Source organism: Heptranchias perlo, unplaced genomic scaffold (assembly GCF_035084215.1).
Source record: "Heptranchias perlo isolate sHepPer1 unplaced genomic scaffold, sHepPer1.hap1 HAP1_SCAFFOLD_117, whole genome shotgun sequence".
Taxonomy (NCBI): Eukaryota; Metazoa; Chordata; class Chondrichthyes; order Hexanchiformes; family Hexanchidae; genus Heptranchias; species Heptranchias perlo.
The window spans coordinates 706,961-730,703 of record NW_027138396.1 but is presented as its reverse complement, the minus strand read 5'-3'; the positions used below and the strand labels follow the sequence as shown (position 1 = coordinate 730,703).

The following is a 23,743-nucleotide window of genomic DNA, read 5'->3' as shown; positions in this document are numbered from 1 at the left end:
AAGTTTGTTAAAGTCTTCTTGTATTTAGTCATATTCTTCTGTCGTATTAACTACACCGCCCCCCCCCCCCAATTTGGTATCATCCGCAAATTTTGAAATTATACTTACAATTCCCGAGTCCAAATCATCACTGTAAATGGTGAACAACCGTGGCCCCAGCACTGATCCTTGTGGAATACCACTTTCCACCTTTTGCCAGTCTGAGTAACTACCTTTAACCCTTACTCTCTTTTTTCTGTTTTGTAGCCAGATTGCTATCCATTCTGCTACTTGTTCCCTGACTCCACATGCCTTGACCTTAGTCACATTTCTGCTATGCTATCGAAGGCCTTATGAAAATCCAAATATATTACATCTACTGCATTACCCTTGTCTACCCTTTCTGTTACTTCTTCAAAGAATTCAGTAAGGTTGGTCAAGCAAGGCCTTATGTTTTGAAATCAATGCTGACTATTCCTTATATTTTCGGTTTCTGGATGTTTTTCTATTACATATTTGAGTAAGGATTCCATTATCTTTCCTACCATCACGTAAAGCTAATTGGTTGATAGTTCCTTGGACTTGATCTATCTCCCTTTTTAAATATAGGAATCACATTAGCTATCCGCCAGTCCTCTGGCACTATTCCTTTTGTATATATATGTAATAGTGCCTCTGCTATCTCTCTCCTAACTTTATTTAATATGTGCGGATGCATACCATCTGGACCAGGGGTTTTATCCTCTCTTAAGTTTGATTAGTTTATCAATTATCTCCCCCCTTTCTATCTTAAATGACTTTATATCTTTTTTGATCTCTTCTTCTAATGCCCATTGAAACCTGTGATCAGTAGAGTCCAGGAGAAATATATCCCACTAAAAAGCAAGATCAAACTTGCCAGTAATGACACACCATGGATCAATAAAGAAATAAGGGTGAATTTGACACTAAAAAAAAGTATGAAGACAAAGGAAAGGATGACAAATGAGAATACAAAAAGGTTAGGAAAGAAGTCAAAAAAACAATTAGGAAGGCAAAGAGAACCTACAAAATTAAATTATCAAGGAATTCCATGATGGGCATGACTAAAGGAATTTTAGTTATGCCCACCATGTTAGTCTCCCTGGTAAATACTGAGGCAAAATAATTATTTTACATTTCTGCCATTTCCCTATCATTACCTATGAATTTATCATGGGCATCCCTCAGTGGCCCTATCCCTATCCTAATTTTTCTTTTGTTATTTATGTGTAGAATACTTTCATTATTTATGTGTAGAATATTTTTGTAATTTATGTGTACAATACTTTTGTATTTCTTTTTATATTCCTTGATAATTTAATTTTGTAGGTTCTCTTTGCCTTCCTAATTGTTTTTTTTTACTTCTGTCCTAACCTTTTTATATTCCCATTTGTCATCCTCTCCTTTGTCTTCATACTTTTTTTTAGTGTCAAATTCGCCCTTATTTCTTTATTGATCCATGGCGTGTCATTACTGGCAAGTTTGATCTTGCTTTTTAGTGGGATATATTTCTCCTGGACTCTACTGATCACCGTTTTAAATGTTTCCGACTGCTGTTCTATTTTTTCGTTTGTCAGTAAATTTTTCCAGTTTATTTTCCCTAGTTCCGTTCTCATCCCCTTACAATCAGCTTATTTGTAATCGGTTACTTTGCTCTTTGTCTTACTTACATCCTTCTCAATCTTTATCTTGAACCTTATTATGTTGTGATTGCTATTGCCTAGATGTTCCATTAGGCTTACTTCTGTTATCTGTTCCTGTTCATTTCCCATTACTAGATCCAACAGTGCTCCCTCTCTTGTTGGGCTTTTTACATACTGGGTAAGCAAGAAGTCCTGCACACGTGGTAAAAACTCCATTCCCTGTACCCCATTATCTACCTCTTCTTGCCAGTTTATTCAGGGGTAGAGAAAATCTCCCATGATTATTATTCTATGTCTTTCACTCATTTCACATATTTGCTTACTTATTTCTTCCTCCACCTCCTTTCCACTATTAGAATACTCATTGTAGTATGCCCCTATTAGCATGATCGATCCCTTCTTTTCTTTTATTTCAATCTATATGGATTCTGTTTCTATCCTTCTGTTAGCTATGTCCCTTTTTTCTACTGCCATTATGTTCTCTCTGATTAGTACAGCTACTCCATCCCCTCTTCTTCCCTATCCTTTCTGATTATGTTATAGCCTGCAATATTTAGATGCCAGTCCTGTTCTTCATGTAGCTATGTTCCAGTTGTTCCTACTATATCTGGTTCCTCGCTACAAATCATTGCCTCCAGTTCACTGTTGTATTTTGGAAGCTGTGTACATTGCAATACAGGCAGATTAATTTGTCTTTAATAGTTGTTCTGTTCACTTTATTTTTAACTGTCCTTTTATACTTCTGTTTTATAACTGTATTTGTTCCTTGACCGTTCATATTATCGTAATTCTTTAACCTGGTCTGACCTTTACACTCATCTTCTGTTTCTTTTATCTTTAGGCTTTTTGTTATTGCTACCAGATCCCTCCCCCCATCTTGCTAGTTTAAAGCCTTAACTACTGCCCTAGTTATCCTTTCTGCTGGGACTCTGGTCCCATTCTAGTTCAGGTGGAGCCCATCCCAGCAGTACAGCTCCTTCCTGTCGCAGTACTGGTGCCTGTGCCCCATGAAATGGAACCCCTTCTTCCCACTCATTCAGCCACGCATTCTGATCTGCCTATCCCTATGCCAATTAGCACTGAGATTACCACCCGTGAGATCCTACTTTTCAATTTAGTTCCTGGCTTCTGACATTTCCTTAGCAGGACCTCCTCCTTGTTCTTTGTTATGTCATTGGCTATTATTCTTCTTTCTTGACTTAGAGCTATTGTGCTTTGTGTGCTCAGAGATACTTTTCTTTTTGTCCCTTCAGTTTCTATATAAAAAGTAGCACATGAAGCAAAGGCTCTGTGGTAGCTATGGTAGATACAAACAATTATTATTATACCTCTCATTGTAACAAAAAAGCTTCTGTGCTCTTGGGAAGCCCTAGTCTAGTCCATAGAAGGGTACAAACCTCAATGTTAGAATTCGCTGATAAGTGAGGCTGGATTTTTCACAGAATGCATTTTTCTGCAGCCTCTGAATCTCAGCAAAGCTGTGGAAACCTGACATTTGTACAAACTCACCAATAATCTAAATAAAACACTATGTAAATCATCAGGTCCCTCAACATCAGCAGGTTCAAGGATCCGGCAGAGTTGACATGCAGAGTTGCTTTGACCTGTGAAAGTGTAGTTTGCTGTACATGGTTCTGCTCATAACTGTAAGATGCAATGTATCAGTACCTACAATCTGCATCAGATTTCCTTGATTTTTTATTTAAGAAGTGGATATTTTGATGGGAAATATTTTCTGACTGACACTTAAACTTCGTACTAAATTCCTCTGTGTATTGTTTTTTGGTAAGTATTTAGAATTACATAAGAACATAAGAAATAGGAGCAGGAGTAGGCCATATGGCCCCTCGAGCCTTCTCCGTCATTCAATCAGATCATGGCCGATCTTCTACTTCAACTCCACTTTCCCGCCCGAAACCCAAATCCCTGATTCCCCTAGCATCCAAAAATCTATGCATCTCAGCCTTGAATATATTCAATGACTCAGCATCCACAGCCCTCAGGGCTTGAGAATTCTAAAGATTCACAACCTGCTGCGTGAAGAAACTCCTCTTCATCTCAGTCTTGAATGGCCGACCCCATATCCTGTAATTATGCCCCCTAGTTCTAGACTCTCTCGCCAGGGGAAACAATCTCTCAGCATCTATCCTGTCAAGCCCCCTCAGAATCTTATATGTTTCAATTTGATCACCTCTCATTCTTCTAAACTCTAGAGAGTATAGGCCCATTCTACTCAACCTCTCTTCATAGGACAACCCTCTCATCCCAGGAATTAATCTACTGGGACCGTTCCAGAATCTAGAGAATTTTGGAAGATCGTTGCACCGCCTCTAAGGCAAGTATATCCTTCCTTAGATAAGGAGACCAAAACTGTACCCAGTACTCCAGGTGAGGTCTCACCAATGCCATGTACAACTGTAGTAAGACCTCCTTACTCTTGTACTCCAACACCCTTGCAATAAAGGCCAACATGCCATTTTCTTTTTTAATTGCCTGCTGTACTTGCATACTAATTTTTTGTGTTTCTTGAATGAGGACACCCAAGTCTCTCTGAACACCAACATTTATTAGTTTCTCACCATTTAAAAAATATTCTGTTTTTCTATTCTTCCTTCCAAAGTGAATAATCTCACATTTCCCCACGTTAAACTCCATCTGCCACCTTCTTGCCCACTCACTTAACCTGTCGATATCCCTTTGCAGACTCTTTGTGTCCCCCTCACAGCTTACTTTCCCACCTAGCTTGTAGCGTCAGCAACCTTGGATACATTACACTCGGTCCCTTCATCTAAGTCATTAATGTATATTGTAAATAGCTGAGGCCTAAGCACCAAATCTTGCGGCACCCCACTAGTTACAGCCTGCCAACCTGAGAATGACCAGTTATCCCTACTCTCTGTTTTCTGTCCTTTAACCAATCCTCTACCCATGATAATATATTACCCCCAAGCCCATGAGCCTTGTGTAACAACCTTTTATGTGGCACCTTATTGAATGCCTTTTGAAAATCCAAATATACTACATCCACTGGTTCCCCTTTATATACCCTGCTAGTTACATCCTCTAATAAATTTGTCAAACACGATTTCCCTTTCATAAAACCATGTTGACTCTGCCTGATCATATTATGATTGTCTAAGTACCCTATTACCACTTCCTTAATAATGGATTCCAGCATTTTCCCGAGGACCGATGTCAGGTTAACTGGCCTGTAGTTCACTGTTTTCTCTCTCCCTCCCTTCTTGAATAGCGGGGTCACATTTGCTACCTTCCAATCTACTGGGACCATTCCAGAATCTAGAGAATTTTGGAAGATCATAACCAATGTATCCATTATCTCTGCAGCCACCTCTTCTAGAACCCTCGGATGTAGGCCATCAGGTCTATTAAATATTCCTATGGGAACAATACCACTCAGAAAATATACTCCAAAAGAAATATCATGCTGGTACATTAGAGGCCGCAATCTGAGATTTGGGAGTGTTGTCCTGTCTCCTGCCTGTGTAGAGAAAGCCATAACTCAGAGTGAATGGAACTGTTCCTGATGAAGTGCTTGATGGTCAGTGTTGAGGGAGGGGAAACAATCTGATTCTAACCTGTGCTAAACCTAATCTGAGGGTGCTTAATACTGAATTTCATGCACAAAATTCTATGTGCCAGGAATGACATCCGTGGCATAAGACAAAAAAAAATACCAAACAACATTTAGAAATTGCACATCACATTATCAGATATTATGGGATTTAAAAATGTACATTCATAAGGGAACCATTTGTGATGAGATATAATCATAGAATCATAAAATCGTACAGAACAGAAGGAGGCCATTCAGCTCATCATGCCTGTGCCGAATCTTTGAAAGAGCAATTCAGTTAGTCACATTCTTACCCCGTAGCTCTGCAATTTTTTCCTTTTCAAGTATATATCCAATTCCCTTTTCAAAGTTACGCATGAATCTGCTTTCACCATCCTTTCAGCAGTGCATTCCAGATCATAAAAAATGTACCGCATAAAAAAAATTATCCTCATCTCCTCTCTAGTTCTTTTGCGAATGATCTTAAATCTGTGTCCTCTGGTTACCAACCCTCTTGCCAGTGGAAACAGTTTCTCCTTATTTACTCCATCAAAACACTTCATCATTCTCTCGAAGGCCTTGACATCTTTCCTAAAGTGTGGCTCCCAGAATTGGACAAAATACTCCAGCTGAGGCCTACCAGTGATTTATAAAGGTTAGCATAACTTCCTTTCTTTTGTACTCTATGGGCCCGATGTTACCAGGGCTGCGGGTTCTCGGTGGGGGGGCTATCAACGCGCCCGGCGAAATCAGTCTGCCACCCGCGCGATCGCAGCCCAATTAGATCCACTTACCTGTTCTTCCGGGTTCCCCACTGCTGATCTGCGCGTCGGGCGGGCTGCGCATGCGCAGTAAGATCTGTCAGCTGGAGGAGCTCTATTTAAAGGGGCAGTCCTCCACTGACAGATGCTGCAACAAATAGAAACAATTACAGCATGGAGCAGCCCAGGGGGAAGGCTGCCCCCAGTTTAATGATGCCTCACTCGAGGTATCAATTCGTGGGGTGAGGAGGAGGGGGAGGACAGAGACCTTCCCCCCGGCGGGCGGGAGGAAGCGGCCTGCCTCTGCCACCAAGAAGGCCTGGCCCGAGGTGGCAGAGGAGGTCACCTGCACCACCAACATATCGCCCACCTGCATACAGTGCAGGAGGCGCTCCAATGACGTCAGTAGGTCAGCCGCCAAAGTGAGTACACTCACTCATTCCCCTACACTCCATCTGCCACATCACCGCCCCCACCCCACACCTCCTTCTGCACTACCAATACTACTCTGTCACATCACCCCTCATACCCACTCAAACCGCATCCTCATCTTACCTGCACTTACTCACCTCGCCAGTACTCATCCCGCCACTACCACTCAACCCAATCCTCATGCAATCTCATGGCTCTATCTCATACTCACCCTCTCGTGCATCTCTTTCACGGTCAGCCTCACTCAACCTGCCACGACCTGTGCTGCAGCCACAGGGCATGCATCAGATATGTGCAGTAGGCAGCGTAAGGCAAACGTGTCGTGAGCATGAAGGGGATGCACAAGGGTGTTTGAGGGTTTGTCATGGTTGTTACTTACATTGAATTTCTGACCAACTCACATTACATATTATATTGGCACCACTACTGCCATGTCTTTGCGAATCTTGTCTGGTTTGTGCAATAATGCCCTTTCCTAGGATCACTATGAAGACCCACAACTGATGCCACCCATTGTGTCACTGCAGAGTGGGTGTAGGAGTATTTGCAGGGCTCTTTTGTGCAGACGGCTGAGAGACGTCGGCGATGTCCCCGGTGGCACCCTGGAAGGATGCAGAGGAGAAGTTGTTGAGGGCAGTGGTGACTTTGACAGCGACAGGTAAGAAGATGGTGCTCGGGCCAGCCGGGAGCAGCTTGGCATGAAGGAGGCTGCAGATGTCCACGACTACATGTCGAGTGACTCTGAGCCTCCGTGTGCACTGCTGCTCAGAGAGGTCCAGGAAGCTGAGCCTCGGTCTGTGGACCCTGTGGTGAGGGTAGTGCACTCTGCGACGCATCTCTCTCTGCAGTCGCCCTCCCTCCTGCTGTACAGGTGGATGTGCCACAGCACGCTGTTGTGGAGCTCCACGTGTCAGAGGTCGACGGCGTGGATGGTGAGGCTGGTAATGCTGTTCGCCCTCCGAGGAGGTCATGACTGCAGCTACGGCGGCCCCCATCCGGAAGATGTACATCTGAGGGGGTCCGCAAGGTAGGTACATGTGTCTGGACCCCGGGGTAAGTGTGCAAGTTGGTGACTTTGATTGTCAGGAGGAGGGTGGTGGAGGCCAAACTTTGTCCCAAGTGACAGAGTGGCCTCCTGCAATGAGTGAGGGTCTCCCCCCACCACCTGTCAAATGGACCTTTGCAGCTGCCACAGGCTGATGGCTGCAACAGGTCCATTTGAACTGGGAATGTTTCCCCCAGTATCGGAAACAGTCCCAGTTTGCTATAAAATCCCACCCCTCCTCACATAATCCCTTAATCAGGTCAGTTAATGACCTGAACAAGCAAAATAAATAGCTTCAAGTGGAACCCCGCTGGCTTTAATTGCCTGCGGGATTCCCACCAGCAGGGGCTGCGCGCACACGCCAGCGCGTCAGTGGGGAACCCGGAAGTGGGCGGGTTGGAGTTGGGATCCATATACTTTTTAATAGCCTTATCAACTTGTCCTGCCACATTCAAAGATATGGCAACTCTCCCATCAGGTTCAGTACCATCATAATTAGGGCCATGCTGACAGTGCAGCATTTCAGCATCTACTATCTAGCTCTGCTGATGGTTATTTAATGAAAGAGCCAAGCACAATTCATTAAGTATAGACATCAAATTTTAAATTCCATTTTTAATTTTTTTTCTCCACAGTATGCCACAGATTGTGTCTCTGGATGTGTGTGTCCTGAAGGCTTAGTCTCTGATGAAAGCGGTGGCTGTATTCCCATAAATCAGTGCCCATGTGCACACAATGGCGTCCATTACCAATCTGGGGACATTGTCCAAGTGGACTGCAACACATGGTACGTAGCAAGCATTCACTCTTGATTTTCTGTTAATGTCAACTGCAAGATGCAACTGTGGAACCTCAATGCGAATCTATCCTGGTTAATGTCCATCTTATTTCATTTTCTCAGTGAATGTAACAACAGATTGTGGACCTGCACAAAACAACAATGTCATGGGACATGTATGATCTACGGAGATGGGCATTACTTCACTTTTGATGGGAAACGCTACAATTTTAATGGGGACTGTGAATATATTGTTGCACAGGTATTGTTGGACAAATATGCATTTCCTTTCATGTTTATTTGTAATTATTATTTTTCTTTAATTAAAACAAAAAGAATGACATTATACAATAAAATTTGAAGCCTAAATCAGTAACAACAATAATGAACTGATTCATTCAACAGTGCAATGATGCTAAATCGATCAGTTTATGATTAGTTTTATGCTTCAAATTTAAAATGTTTAGGACTAAGTAAGTTTCTTTTGTGACACATCTATAGCCTTAAAATCACGTATTGTGTGAAGCTGTTAGTCTTTAATTCTGTTTTTATTCATGATTGTTTCAGGATTATTGTGGAAATAACCCTTCCATTGGCACCTTCAGAGTAATCACTGAAAACATCCCTTGTGGAACCACTGGAACAACATGTTCCAAATCAATCAAAATCTTCTTGGGGGTAAGTGAACAGAGGATAAGATGCAATCAGGGTCACCGTCGCCTTGTTCCATGCAAGTGAAAGGACCCAGTGATTTACATTTTACAATCAGTGAAATTGTTCTACTGGGCATGAATATTTTTGTTAGACACAAGCTAATTTTTATATAATTGTTCCTTTTTAATTTTCCACGTAATGTGATATCAGAATGGTAACAATGGCCAAATTCCGGCAAAGAGCATATTCACTGGGCCGGATCTTGCTGGAGTGAGGCAACTCGCAACATGTCCTGTTAGTTAGACTTCTTTCTGCACCCGTCAGCGTAAAAAATTTTTGCACCATAGCTTGCTGGAAGTGCGAGCTGATAATGGCATGTTGAGGGCAACGGGGCGTCTGGGACCTTAGTGAATGGTGGGACCAACAGTATATCTCCTTAACCAATGAGACTTAAGGATTGAGAAAGAAACAGAGGAACGACTAAGAAGGGTGAATTGGAGTCAAATCAGGTACATAAAGTGAAAGAAAGAGGGAAAGAAAAATTGGATTAAGAGAGAGAGAAAAAAGAGACAGAAAGGAAAAATAAGAAAATAAGTTTAAAATTTTAAATTTGATATGTTTTAAATCTCTCAGAACAATTTACTACCTGAAGGAATGAGACTCAACAGTTTCAATTGTTCCATTTCTAGGAACATAGGAACAGGAGTAGGCCATTCAGCCCCTCGTGCCTGCTCCGCCATTTGATAAGATCATGGCTGATCTGTGATCTAACTCCATATACCTGCCTTTGGCCCATATCCCTTAATACCTTTGGTTGCCGAAAAGCTATCTATCTCAGATTTAAATTTTGCAATTGAGTTAGCATCAATTGTCGTTTGCGGAAGAGAGTTCCAAACTTCTACCACCCTTTGTGTGTAGAAATGTTTTCTAATCTCACTCCTGAAAGGTCTGGCTCTAATTTTTAGACTGTGCCCCCTACTCCTAAAATCCCGAACCAGCGGAAATAGTTTCTCTCTATCCACCCTATCTGTTCCCCTTAATATCTTATAAACTTCGATCAGATCACCCCTTAACCTTCTAAACTCCAGAGAATACAACCCCAATTTGTGTAATCTCTCCTCGTAACTTAACCCTTGAAGTCCGGGTATCATTCCAGTGAACCTACGCTGCACTCCCTCCAAGGCCAGTATGTCCTTCCGAAGGTGCGGTGCCCAGAACTGCTCACAGTACTCCAGGTGCGGTCTAACCAGGGTTTTATATAGCTGCAGCATAACTTCTGCCCCCTTGTACTCTCGTCCTCTAGATATAAAAGCCAGCATTCCATTTGCCTTATTGATTATTTTCTGCACCTGTTCATGACACTTCAATGATCTATGCACCTGAACCCCTAAGTCCCTTTGGACATTCACTGTTTTTAACTTTTTACCATTTAGAAAGTACCCTGTTCTGTCCTTTTTTGATCCAAAGTGGATGACCTCACATTTGTCTACATTGAATTCCATTTGCCACAGTTTTGCCCATTCACCTAATTTATCAATATCGCTTTGTAATTTTATGTTTTCATCTACACTGCTTACAATGCCACCAATCTTTGTGTCATCGGCAAACTTAGATATGAGACTTTCTATGCCTTCATCTAAGTCGTTAATAAATATTGTGAATAATTGAGGCCCCAGACAGATCCCTGCGGGACTCCACTAGTCACTACCTGCCAATGTGAGTACCTTCCCATTATCCCTACTCTCTGTCGCCTTTCGCTCAGCCAACTTCCGAACCAAGTCCGTACTTTTCCCTCGATTCCATGGGCTTCTATCTTAGCTAACCGTCTCTTATGTGGGACCTTATCAAATGCCTTCTGGAAGTCCATATAAAAAACATCCATTGACATTCCCCTGTCCACTACTTTAGTCACCTCTTCAAAAAATTCAATCAGGTTTGTCAGGCACGACCTACCTTTCACAAATCCATGCTGGCTCTCTCTGATTAACTGAAAATTCTCGAGGTGTTCAGTCACCCTATTCTTAATTAAAGACTCCAGCATTTTCCCCACAAGACATTTCTGGGCCAGAGAGGTTGATTGGTATTGCATTAACAATTATCACGTCTTTAAAAAGATACTTACACTGTTAATTATCAGACTTAACTTCCTGTTGCAAGTTTAATGGGCGTTTATTTTACAAATCCATCAAGTTCCTAAAAATAACATGGTGGCTAAGGGTGAGATGCCGTTTGTGCGAATCGACCAGCAAGTTCTGGAGATTAGCAACTCACGGCACATCACGTAACTCTCTGAACATGCTGGACAATTTGCACATGAATAACGATGTGCATCATTAACACACTGTTATTTTTCCAGCAAGATCCGCCCCAACAGATACAGGACAGTTCCTGGTGCAATATATATGTGACTATTTTATATGGTATTTGACTAATATGATTATTTAAAAACCCCCAGAACTCTGAAATAAAACTCTCAGATGGAAAGTATGAAGTGGTGAAGTTTGGTAACAGTATATACATACCTTATGAAGTGCGTCATCTTGGCATTTACCTTGTAATTGAAGCTAAAAATGGACTGGTATTGATGTGGGACAAGAAAACAAGCTTGACTATCAAACTCAGTCACTCCTTTAAGGTAAGTGCTTATTCCTGAACCTTGTTGTTATTACCAAGGATGTTCTGTACATTGACAGAAATTTAAAATCTATTGAACAAGAAAGTCTTGCATTTACAATGGCCCTTATCAAGCCTCACAGAAACATCTCAAACCCCTTAACGTACATTGAATTACTTTGAGGTGCAGTGACAGTTGTTGTGTTGGCAGAATGCAGGGGCAATCTAACGCACTCCGCCTCTGTGTGTTAGAATGTGGCTTCCAGTTACAATTTTCAGTGCCTGAGCTTGCAATCACAGACTACCATCCAGGGAGTGGTTTTGGAACTTTCTCGAAGTAATGTAAAAAACTCAGCAAGTCACTCTACACGAATGCACCATTCCTGGAAAAAATCTTAACCCTGGTTGGAATGCGCCAATAGCAAAAATTGTAGGAGCAAGCATCCTGCCTGACAATTGGACAGAGAATGATATGCACTGGGGAATAAATAAACCAATGAAAAATTAAATTCAGATCTTTGGAGGATTTAAGTTTGATATAATCACCACTATAGATCAATATTAATAATCTTAGGTTCAAATTTGTGTTACTACTCCTTTGAGAAGTTCTCGGTCAGTACTCAGTATGGAAATAATTAATGTTTTGCCATCTTGTTCAAGAGAATAAAAATGGTGAATAAGATAACATTTATTATAAATGAGTGACCATTGCTGAGTCTCCATTCATTACAGCATCATTTCAACAGCTTACTTGAACAGTAAAGATATTTGTTGCACATCTTTAACACACTGAAGGTCCAACACAAATAAATACTGATGGGTATAGCCAATCCTCTTGATCATCGACTGCTTTGGGTTGATCAGTGGCAGGTAACATTGGTGCAACACAACTGCCAAACAATGACCATCTCCAACGAGAGAGAGCCTAATCATCTCCCCTTGACATTCAATACCATAACCGTGTCCCCCACCATCAACATTCATGGGGTTATCATTGACCAGACACTCAACTCGACCAGCTATATAAATGCTGTGGCCACTAGAGTAGGTCAGAGGCTGGGTATTCTGTGGTGGGTGGCTCACCTCCTGATTCCCCAAAGCCTCTCCACCATCCAGAAGGCACAAGTCAGGAGTGTGATGGAATACTCTCCACTTGCCTGGATGGGTTACAACAACACTCAAGAAGCTAAACACCATCCAGGACAAAGCAGCCCGCTTGGTTGGCACCTTATCCACTCGTCTAAACAGCCAGCCCCTCCATCACAAGCGTACTGTGGCTGCATTGTGTTCTATCTAAAGGATGCTCTGCAGCAAGTGGCCAAGGCTTCTTCAGCAGCACCTCCCAAACCCATGACTCCACCATCTAGAAGGATAAGGGCAACAGGTGCATGGGAACACCATCACTTCCATGTTTCCCTCCAAGTCACACACCATCCTGACTTGGAAATATCGCGCATTTCCTGCGAAGGTCGCTAAGCCAAAATCCTGTAACTCCCTACCTAACAGCATTGTGGGAGCGCCTTCCCCACATGGACTGCAGCGGCTCAAGAAGAAGGCCAACCATCACCTTCTCAGGGCAACTCGGGATGGGCTATAAATGCCAGCCTTGCCTGCGAATCCCATATCCTGAGCGTGAAGAAAATACTACAAGCCGAAAAGAGAATATGGAGCTCAAAACACTAATCACTTCTATTAAAACAAGTTTTTATCACAGAAAAATCACAAGCAGTTCCAAAGTGTAACCATTTTCACGGATCTGCGAAAGGGACATTGCTTTTCTAAAAAAGGGATAAGCAAACTTCTTCCGATTTGCTTGTAAATGGATGATGCACTGACATAAATCACTGCATCACTTGTGCGTGACGTCTTTGGAATGATATGGCACACAGTTCTATTCTCCCCCATCGCTACCAAGTTATTTCTTCTGAAAACGCCTTTAAATTAAACATTTAGAAAGAGAGAAAGAAAGCAAGTCTAATAACTTTCCATATTTTCAGTCTAATAATTGGCACCTTTATTGGTTATTACAGGGTACCATCTGTGGATTGTGTGGCAATTATGATGGCAATGTACACAATGATTTTACCACAAAAAGCCAGTTGGTGGTTGTAAACATGGAGGAGTTTGGAAACAGCTGGAAGATGTCTCCTACCTGTCCAAATGTAAAGAAAGGCAAAGACCCTTGCTCAATTAACGTTCATCGAGATGCGTGGGCTCAGAAACAGTGTAGCATCATCAAGAGTGAGCCATTCCAAGCTTGTAATTCTCAGGTACAGCATTGTGCACCCAAGTGTTTCATGTGTCTTTTCACCACAGTATACAAATAATCTTCAAACAATTGTGTACATGAGCAACAATGGTTTCCATCTTCCTGTGTGCAGAAGCAAAAGCACCACCAGAAAACTTCCAACAACTGCCAAGAGCAAAATGTTTTTCAATGCAGAGGGACAAAATCTCCTTAACTTTCCAGTGACAACTAAGAAGTAAAAATGAGAATGTTTCTTTTGGAAATCCCAGAAACCTTTTTCCATTTATGTCACAACAATGCAGCAAATTCTCCTTGATAACACTTGTGGCTTGGAGGAATTTGATTTGTCCATATTTAGAATTCATGAGATTTTCTTCAGCCCCCTTTCCATTGGAGTTTGCTGAAATGAAATTTCTGGATGCTCATTGTTTTGTATTTTCAGTCTTCCCAGGAGTCTGAAAGAATTTGAGGAATTTTGAGCATCGTGGAAACTTCATATTTTCATAAGTATTAGAATAGAAATTAATGGGCTGGAATTTGCTGAAAAAATAATGGCACGTGAATGACACATGCTGCTATTAATGTGCAAATCGGCCAGCAACTTGTGACGAGGAAGAGATCTCCCGTGAATTACAAATTGCCACAAGTTGCTGGACAATTTGCGCCGCTCCGCCATTAGCTTCACGATAACGGCATCTTGCCTTTAACCACCCCGTGAGTTTCATAAAATTGCTGTATTTGCACATTAATTGTCCATTAAATTCGCCACAGAAAGCTAAGTCCAATAATTAATAGCATAAGTATCGTTTTAATAACATGATAATTGTTAATGACTGCTAATCAACTTTTCAGGCGCAGAAAGTGAATAATTAAAAGCGTGGAATCTTGTTGTTGGAGATTTTAAAAATGTCAAATTTTAAATTTAATTTTTTTTCTTACTTTTCCTTTCTATCTCTTTTTTCTCTCTCTCTTAATTCAATCTTTCTTTCCCTCTTCATTTCTCCTTCCGTACATGATTTGACATTGAATTCACCCACTCTAATTCACCCGCCTTCTCAGTCCTTCCTCTGATTATTTCTCAGTCCTTCATTGTCGCTGGGTCAAAATCCTGGAACTCCCTTCCTAACAGCACTGTGGGAGAACCGTCACCACATGGACTGCAGCGGTTCAAGAAGGCGGCTCACCACCACCTTCTCAAGGGCAATTAGGGAAGGGCAATAAATGCTGGCCTCGCCAGTGACGCCCACATCCCGTGAACAAATAAAAAAAAAGTCCTTAAATCTAATTGGTTAAGGAGATATGCTGTAGGTCCCGTTGTTTACCAAGGTCCCAAATGCCTTGTTGCCCTCGCCGCGTCGTTATCGGCTCGCACTTCCAGCAACTTACAGGGCAAAATATTTTTGAGCTGAAGTGTGCAGGAAAAAGTCTCACTATATGGGCACACTTCAGCATGCCCTGCTCCAGCAAATTCCTGCCCAATATTCTTTGGCTGAAGGAAAATATGGGAGACTACTTTTTTGTTCAAAGTACTCTCAGTCAGTTTTCCTGTCAGCAGCAAACCCTCCGAGTGTAACCATTGCATTAATTATAGGGAGCATCCTGGGGCAGCTCCATTGCAAACAGTGGAAGGTGCTACCTTAAACTATAATGTGGCTTCCCAGGGTCAGGCGATTCTAGAGAGGCCCTCAGGTTAGTAAATTTAAGTTACTTCTCCTTCCCACCCTTATCAATGAAACCGTGAGAGACTCTATGGTGATAAGAAAATGAACAATTTCAGAAAGCTAAAGTAAATTAAGATGAGTTGCTTTTCCATTATGAAAAGGAAAATCTTTTATATGAAAAGTACTCCCAAAGACATTCATTCCTCTTTAAGCGATGAAAGTCCAATTGACCTTGTAAGTAATACTATATAGTATGTTCCTGAAGGAATGAAGAAGAAGCACAACGTATGAGCACGAGTAGGAACTGGGCAGGTAAAAAAGGGGGTTTTACCTGCTCAAATTCCGACAGGGTATTGCAGGTAGATGATGTGTTCGCTAAAGAAGGTGGCAGCCTCATAAATCAAATCGGGGTTCTATTACATCAATAAGATTTCTGATGCAGTTTTACACGAGGAGCCAGTGGTAGGGTTTCCCGTTTTAGGCGAAAGTCTCCCAAAATCGGTGATTCCTCCCCCGAGCGCTGCCCCCATGACATCACCAGCTGCTGCTCAGAGAAGCCTCCAGTTCAATGATGTCACCCGACCACTGCCGCAGAGAGCAGCGATTGGCTTGTGTGCAGTTGGGAGGGGACTGGGGAGTCCGGAATTGGGGGGGGCTCGAGAGTGAGGGAACATAGGAACATAGGAACAGGAGTAGGCCATTCAGCCCCTCGTGCCTGCTCCGCCATTTGATAAGATCATGGCTGATCTGTGATCTAACTCCATATACCTGCCTTTGGCCCATATCCCTTAATACCTTTGGTTGCCAAAAAGCTGTCTATCTCAGATTTAAATTTAGCAATTGAGTTAGTATCAATTGCCGTTTGCAGAAGAGAGTTCCAAACTTCTACAACCCTTTGTGTGTAGAAATGTTTTCTAATCTCGCTCCTGAAAGGTCTGGCTCTAATTTTTAGACTAAAATCCCCAACCAGCAGAAATAGTTTCTCTCTATCCACCCTATCTGTTCCCCTTAATATCTTATAAACTTCGATCAGATCACCCCTTAACCTTCGGAACTCCAGAGAATACAACCCCAATTTGTGTAATCTCTCCTCGTAACTTAACCCTTGAAGTCCGGGTATCATTCAAGTAAACCTACGCTGCACTCCCTCCAAGGCCAATATGTCCTTCCGAAGGTGCGGTGCCTAGAACTGCTCACAGTACTCCAGGTGCGGTCTAACCAGGGTTTTGTATAGCTGCAGCATAACTTCTGCCCCGTTGTACTCTAGTCCTCTAGATATAAAGGCCAGCATTCCATTTGCCTTATTGATTATTTTCTGCACCTGTTCATGACACTTCAATGATCTATGTACCTGAACCCTTTGGATGTCCCTTTGGACATCCACTGTTTTTAACTTTTTACCATTTAGAAAGTACCCTGTTCTATCCTTTTTTGATCCAAAGTGGATGACCCTCACATTTGTCTACATTGAATTCCATTTGCCACAGTTTTGCCCATTCACCTAATTTATCAATATCGCTTTGTAATTTTTTGTTTTCATCTACACTGCTTACAATGCCACAAATGTTTGTGTCATCGGCAAACTTAGATATGAGACTTTCTATGCCTTCATCTAAGTCGTTAATAAATATTGTGAATAATTGAGGCCCCAAGACAGATCCCTGCGGGACTCCACTAGTCACTACCTGCCAATGTGAGTACCTACCCATTATCCCTACTCTGTCGCCTTTCGCTCAGCCAACTTCCGAACCAAGTCCGTACTTTTCCCTCGATTCCATGGGCTTCTATCTTAGCTAACAGTCTCTTATGTGGGACCTTATCAAATGCCTTCTGGAAGTCCATATAAAAAACATCCATTGACATTCCCCTGTCCACTACTTTAGTCACCTCTTCAAAAAATTCAATCAGGTTTGTCAGGCACGACCTACCTTTCACAAATCCATGCTGGCTCTCTCTGATTAACTGAAAATTCTCGAGGTGTTCAGTCACCCTATCCTTAATTATAGACTCCAGCATTTTCCCCACAACAGATGTTAGGTTAACTGGTCTATAATTGCCCGGTTTCCCTCTCTCTCCTTTCTTAAAAAGCGGAATGACATGTGCAATTTTCCAATCTAGAGGGACAGTTCCTGAATTTAGAGAACTTTGAAAGATTATAGTTAGGGCATCCACAATGTGCTCACCTACTTCCTTTAAAACCCTGGGATGGAAACCATCTGGTCCTGGGGATTTGTCACTCTTTAGTGCTATATTTTCTTCATTACTGTTGCTTTACTTATGTTAATTTTATCAAGTCCCTGTCCCCGATTCAATATTAGTTTTCTTGGGATTTCCGGCATGCTATCCTCTTTTTCAACTGTAAATGCTGACGCAAAGTAATTGTTCAACATGTCCGCCATTTCCCCATTGTCAATGACAATATCCCCACTTTCAACTTTTAAGGGGCCAACACTGCTCCTGACCACCCTCTTTTTCCTGATACAACTATAAAAGTTCTTTATATTGGTTTTGATATCCCTTGCGAGTTTCTTTTCATACTCTCTTTTTGTAGCTCTTACTATCTGTTTTGTGACCCTTTGTATCTTTCCCATTCGCCAGGATCTGTGCCATTTTTTGCCTTTTTGTATGCCCTTTCCTTATGTCTTATACTGTCCCTTACCTCTTTAGTTGTCCATGGCTGTTTTTTTTGGCAAGTAGAGTTCTTGCCCCTCAGGGGTATAAACCGATTCTGTATCACGTTAAATGTTTCTTTAAACATTTCCCACTGATCATCAGTCGTTTTACCCATTAACAGATTTGCCCAGTTTACTGTGGACAGTCTCTGTCTCATCCCATTGATGTGGAGATGCCGGTGATCCCATTGAAGTCAGCCTTGCCCAAGTCTAGAATCTTAGCAGCTAATTCACTTTTTTCCCTTTCAAACACTACATTGAACTCGATCATGTTATGATCACTATTGGATCGATGTTCACGCACAGTTAAGCCGTTCACTAAATCTGGTTCATAACTCATTACTAAATCTAGTATGGCTTGCCCCTTTGTTGCCTCTAGGACATACTGCTGTAGAAAACTATCCTGGACACACTCAAGAAATTCACTACCTTTCTGACAGTTGCTAGTCTGCTTTTCCCAATCTATGTGAAGGTTAAAGTCCCCCATTAAGACCACTATGCCTTTCTTACACGCTTGTCTAATCTCTGCATTTATACAATCTAGCACTTCAGAGCCACTACCAGGGCTCCTATATACAACTTCCACTATAGTCTTAGATCCTTTCCTATTTCTCAATTCAACCCATAAGGTCTCTGTTGGCTGCTTACCTCTCGTTATATCCCCCTTTATCATTGAAGTGATTTCATCTCTAATCATTAAGGCTACTCCTCCCCCTCTTCGATTTTCCCTATCTCTCCTGTAGAACTTATAACCTGGTATAATTAGTTCCCAATCCTGACCATCCTGCAGCCATGTCTCAGTAATAGCTATCATGTCATACCCTCCAATTTGAATTTGAACCTGTCGTTCATTTAATTTATTCCTTATACTCCATGCATTTGTATATAGAACTCTTAGTTGGGCCACACACCCTAGCCTGACCTTCAGCTTTGATGCTGGGTTAATCGCCTTACGCCTTCTAGTTTTTATTTTATCTGTCGTGCCTAAAGTACACTTTCTTTCCGCTGCTCTACGCTTTTCCCTTTCACTTGTTCTTGAACAACTGTTTGTACTATTTGTATTGTAAATTTCCCCTGGGTCTTCCCCTCTCTTGCTGCTCTCAACTTTACTCCCTTCTGACTCCCCGCTCAGGGGGAGAGAGGGAGACTGGGAAATGAGAGCTTGGGGGGAGAGAGATGAAGACTGAGGTATGGGGGCTTTGGGGGGAGAGATATGGACTGGGGAATGGGGGATCCGAGGATGGGATGTCGAGGACAGAAGGGGACTGGGGAATGGGGTGAGTAGCGGACTGGGGGTCGGGGATTGCGACTCAAATGGGGGGGGAGAATGGGGTGGGGGTGGGCATGGGGACCAGCATTTCCTGCAGAGCCAGGAGCAGCAGCAGCTATGGTGAGTGGAAGCGACACTGAGAGAGGAGCAAATGAAACCTGGGGGCCTTACTGTGGGTAAATAGTGAAATATTGTTTTCACTGGTGTGCGAATGGGGAATTAGGGAACCGAAACCATAGATTCTCACTGGAAGAACCAACGGAGGAAGGGAGGAGAAAGGTCCTTGAACCGAGGGCTATTAGACTGTGGGATCCTTCACCACATATTGCTATTGAGGTAGAGACTAAAACTTCATTTAAAAGGGATGGGGATAAATATTTGTAAAGGAGGAATATAAAGGATCTGGGGGGAATGGGATTACAGAAGAGAGCGCCAGCACCGGGGATCAAATGGCCTCCTCCTGTGCTGTAATTTCTATAATTTTATGAAAACTCTCCTTTATTGAGACTGAGCCCAGGGAGTGGTTTAGAATTGTTCGTTCTGAGCTGAGTTTAGGACGATGTGCCCTGTGAGAAGTGTCCAAACACTGAGCCCATTGTCCTTTGTGCAATCTCTTGGTTTGGTTCAGGTCGGTCTGTACTGGCCGGTTTTGACACGTGAAGTCCAAGTACAGATCAGCTCTGACTGAGGTTCTCAGTTCAGAGTTGTCACCTTCATACAGAAGCGGAGTCCAAACCAGAGTCCAAGGAGATAGGGAGAGAGATGGGGCGCATTAAAAGTGGCATTGACTTGGAAGCCTGACCGTACCTTGCAGTGCAGGGGATTTCTGGCTGTGGTTTCAGGGTGAATATCAGTCTGTTATAGGATTACTTCTGGTTACAGGTAGGATAACGAGGCAATACAGCTATTACTATCAGTGTGTTATTGTATTACCATTGGTTAAGAGTGGAATTTAAGTGTTACCAGTATTACTATTAGTTGTCAGTGCAATTTCAGTGAGTTACGATTAGTTACTGGTGGAATCAATCTCCCTCCCACCTTTGATTTCCCCTCTTCACAGCCCTCGGTTTCCCCTATTCCCAATCTTCGGGTTCCCCTCTTTGCCTGCTCATGGGTGGCCTTCTGTTTCTTGAAACTTTTCGCATAAGAACTGCTGGCGCAAAACCATGAGCAAAGATACTCAACTACAAAGGACCCAGCCTTTATTTGGTAAATGCAATTTGTAGAAGTCATGTGATCAGATATCATGTCATCAGATGTCAAGTGATCAGGCATCACATGATCAGATGTCATGTGGTCAGAACATCACTTGATCAAACCTCCAGAAATGCCTCCAGCTGGAGTGGGCAACCCTACTCAATGGGGAAACTGCAGTTGCTTTTCTACTCGGGAGAAGCAGGTGTGCAGTTGGTCTGCAGGAATAAGAAGCCTTTCAGTTAAGTGTAAAACTTTCCTTTCTGGAACCAGGAGGTGTAGGAGTGCTCATCTGGTTCCCACAGGGAAAGTCGTGGCTTTCCCAGGCCCAGGCTCCCCCTCCCCACTTTCCTCCTGCAATACCATCCTGAAACCTCTTCCCCACCAGTTACCTGTAAGGCAGCGGGCGGCCAAGTGCCGCTTGATCTTCATCTGCCCACAGTCACTCTGAGCCCTCTTCACACCCATTCCAGATGGAAAGTGGACCGGCAGCATTTAAATGAGGCCCAGTTAAAATCACTGCTGCCTCCTGCTGCTTCTGCTGGGCGGGAAATAAATCGCTGCTGTGGTTTCCCGCCGGAAGCCCGCTCTGAGTTAAAATCCACCCCAATGATTCAAACCTGCAGAGGACATGATATTTGCTATCTGCGAGATGCCAACAAATTTGGATTGAATAGCACACACACACATACGCACACATATGTAGCAACGAATTTTTATAATCAATTGCACCAGGGAGAAATGTTTCTCTTCTAGAAGGATACCTGTGGTTGTCTAGTCTGCGAGAAGAGAGTAAGATAAAGAAAATCCATTGCAAATCCCACATGACTTTTAGAAGGAATAGGCTGAGTGCCAGCAATGGCCTTTTCTTAGTGTATATTTTCTTAAATTCTAAGCACAGCCCAAGAGTAGCTGAGGAAAGAGCTGCAGCATTTTCATTCCTTCTCTTCAAAGACATACAATGTTAGCTATGTAGGTGTATCCATACGAATATGTATAATGTTAAATATGTAATATGTATAATCCAATCCGGCCAATTACCGCCCCATCAGTCTACTCTCAATCATCAGCAAAGTGATGGAAGGTGTCGTCGACAGTGCTATCAAGCGGCACTTACTCACCAATAACCTGCTCACCGATGCTCAGTTTGGGTTCCGCCAGGACCACTCAGCTCCAGACCTCATTACAGCCTTGGTCCAAACATGGAAACAAGAGCTGAATTCCAGAGGTGAGGTGAGAGTGACTGCCCTTGACATCAAGGCAGCATTTGACCGAGTGTGGCACCAAGGAGCCCACGTAAAATTGAAGTCAATGGGAATCAGGGGGAAAACTCTCCAGTGGCTGGAGTCATACCTGGCACAAAGGAAGATGGTAGTGGTTGTTGGAGGCCAGTCATCTCAGCCCCAGGGCATTGCTGCAGGAGTTCCTCAGGGCAGTGTCCTTGGCCCAACCATCTTCAGCTGCTTCATCAATGACCTTCCCTCCATCATAAGGTCAGAAATGGGGATGTTCGCTGATGACTGCACAGTGTTCAGTTCCATTCGCAACCCCTCAGATAATGAAGCAGTCCGAGCCTGCATGCAGCAAGACCTGGACAACATCCAGGCTTGGGCTCATAAGTGGCAAGTAACATTCGCGCCAGATAAGTGCCAGGCAATGACCATCTCCAACAAGAGAGAGTCTAACCACCTCCCCTTGACATTCAACAACATTACCATCGCCGAATCCCCCACCATCAACATCCTGGGGGTCACCATTGACCAGAAACTTAACTGGACCAGCCATATAAATATTGTGGCTACGAGAGCAGGTCAGAGGCTGGGTATTCTGCGGCGAGTGACTCATCTCCTGACTCCCCAAAGCCTTTCCACTATCTACAAGGCACAAGTCAGGAGTGTGATGGAATACTCTCCACTTGCCTGGATGAGTGCAGCTCCAACAACACTCAAGAAGCTCGACACCATCCAAGATAAAGCAGCCCGCTTGATTGGCACCCCATCCACCACCCTAAACATTCACTCCCTTCACCACCGGCGCACTGTGGCTGCAGTGTGCACCATCCACAGGATGCACTGCAGCAACTCGCCAAGGCTTCTTTGACAGCACCTCCCAAACCCGCGACCTCTACCACCTAGAAGGACAAGGGCAGCAGGCGCATGGGAACAACACCACCTGCACGTTCCCCTCCAAGTCACACACCATCCCGACTTGGAAATATATTGCCGTTCCTTCATTGTCGCTGGGTCAAAATCCTGGAACTCCCTTCCTAACAGCATTGTGGGAGAACCGTCACCACACGGACTGCAGCGGTTCAAGAAGGCGGCTCACCACCACCTTCTCGAGGGCAATTAGGGATGGGCAATAAATGCCGGCCTTGCCAGCGACGCCCACATCCCGTGAACGAATAATAAAAAAAAAAGAAAATTGCAGGACTGCTTCATATCTATCAAGATATCCATCTAAGTATTTTTTCATATGAGGTCCCAAACTTTTTCATGTTTATTTTTCAGGTCAACCCAGCCCCATATTATGAGGCTTGTGTACGTGATGCATGTGCCTGTGACACTGGTGGGGATTGTGAATGTTTTTGCACAGCTGTAGCTGCCTACTCTTTGGCCTGCAGTATGGTCGGGGTGTGCATTTCCTGGAGGAACCCTGAAGTTTGTCGTGAGTAATATTCTGCTTTCATTCAATTTTAGGTTTGGGAGGGTATCTAATGCCAGTATTTTCCACCCAGACCCTCACCTCTCAGGGTTATTCACCATCCACAGCTGAGAGGTCAGGCCCCTAAGGTTCTCCAGTCCCCCAGCAATAGAAATCCTGAGTCAGCCACCAGAGGATTTGATAAGGGGATGGGCACCAGGATGTAGCATTAAAGAGGAGAAACAAGGTGCACAGAAGACTAGGAGAGACAGACAGGGGGTAAATGCGAGGCAGTCTAAGATTGGTTTGGAGTGCATGTACGTAAATGCATGGAGCATGGTAAATAAGGTTGGTGAGTTGCAGGCACAAGTAGCCACATGGGACTGTGATACAGTGACTCCTGACTCAAAGAAGGGGAGGATTGGGAACTTAATATTCCTGGCTATAGGGTGTTCAGGAAAGTTGGGAAGGAGAAAAAGGAGGGGTGTGGCAGTATTGAATAAAGAGATTGTTATAGCACTGGAAAGGGATGATGTAGTTGAGCGGTCAAAGACA

At 43.2% G+C, this 23,743-nt stretch overlaps 1 protein-coding gene across 1 annotated transcript in view; it reads left to right on the top strand.

Moving 5' to 3' along the window:
• The window catches only part of LOC137307997 (mucin-2-like), an 81,387-nt gene that overhangs the window by 51,733 nt on the left and 5,911 nt on the right, over positions 1 to 23,743 (top strand). Inside the window, exons 19-24 of the mRNA XM_067976967.1 lie at positions 8,091 to 8,242; positions 8,357 to 8,495; positions 8,801 to 8,911; positions 11,343 to 11,522; positions 13,531 to 13,770; positions 23,056 to 23,212. Coding sequence (XP_067833068.1) covers positions 8,091 to 8,242; positions 8,357 to 8,495; positions 8,801 to 8,911; positions 11,343 to 11,522; positions 13,531 to 13,770; positions 23,056 to 23,212 — 979 coding nt within the window. The remainder of the gene's footprint in view (positions 1 to 8,090; positions 8,243 to 8,356; positions 8,496 to 8,800; positions 8,912 to 11,342; positions 11,523 to 13,530; positions 13,771 to 23,055; positions 23,213 to 23,743) is intronic.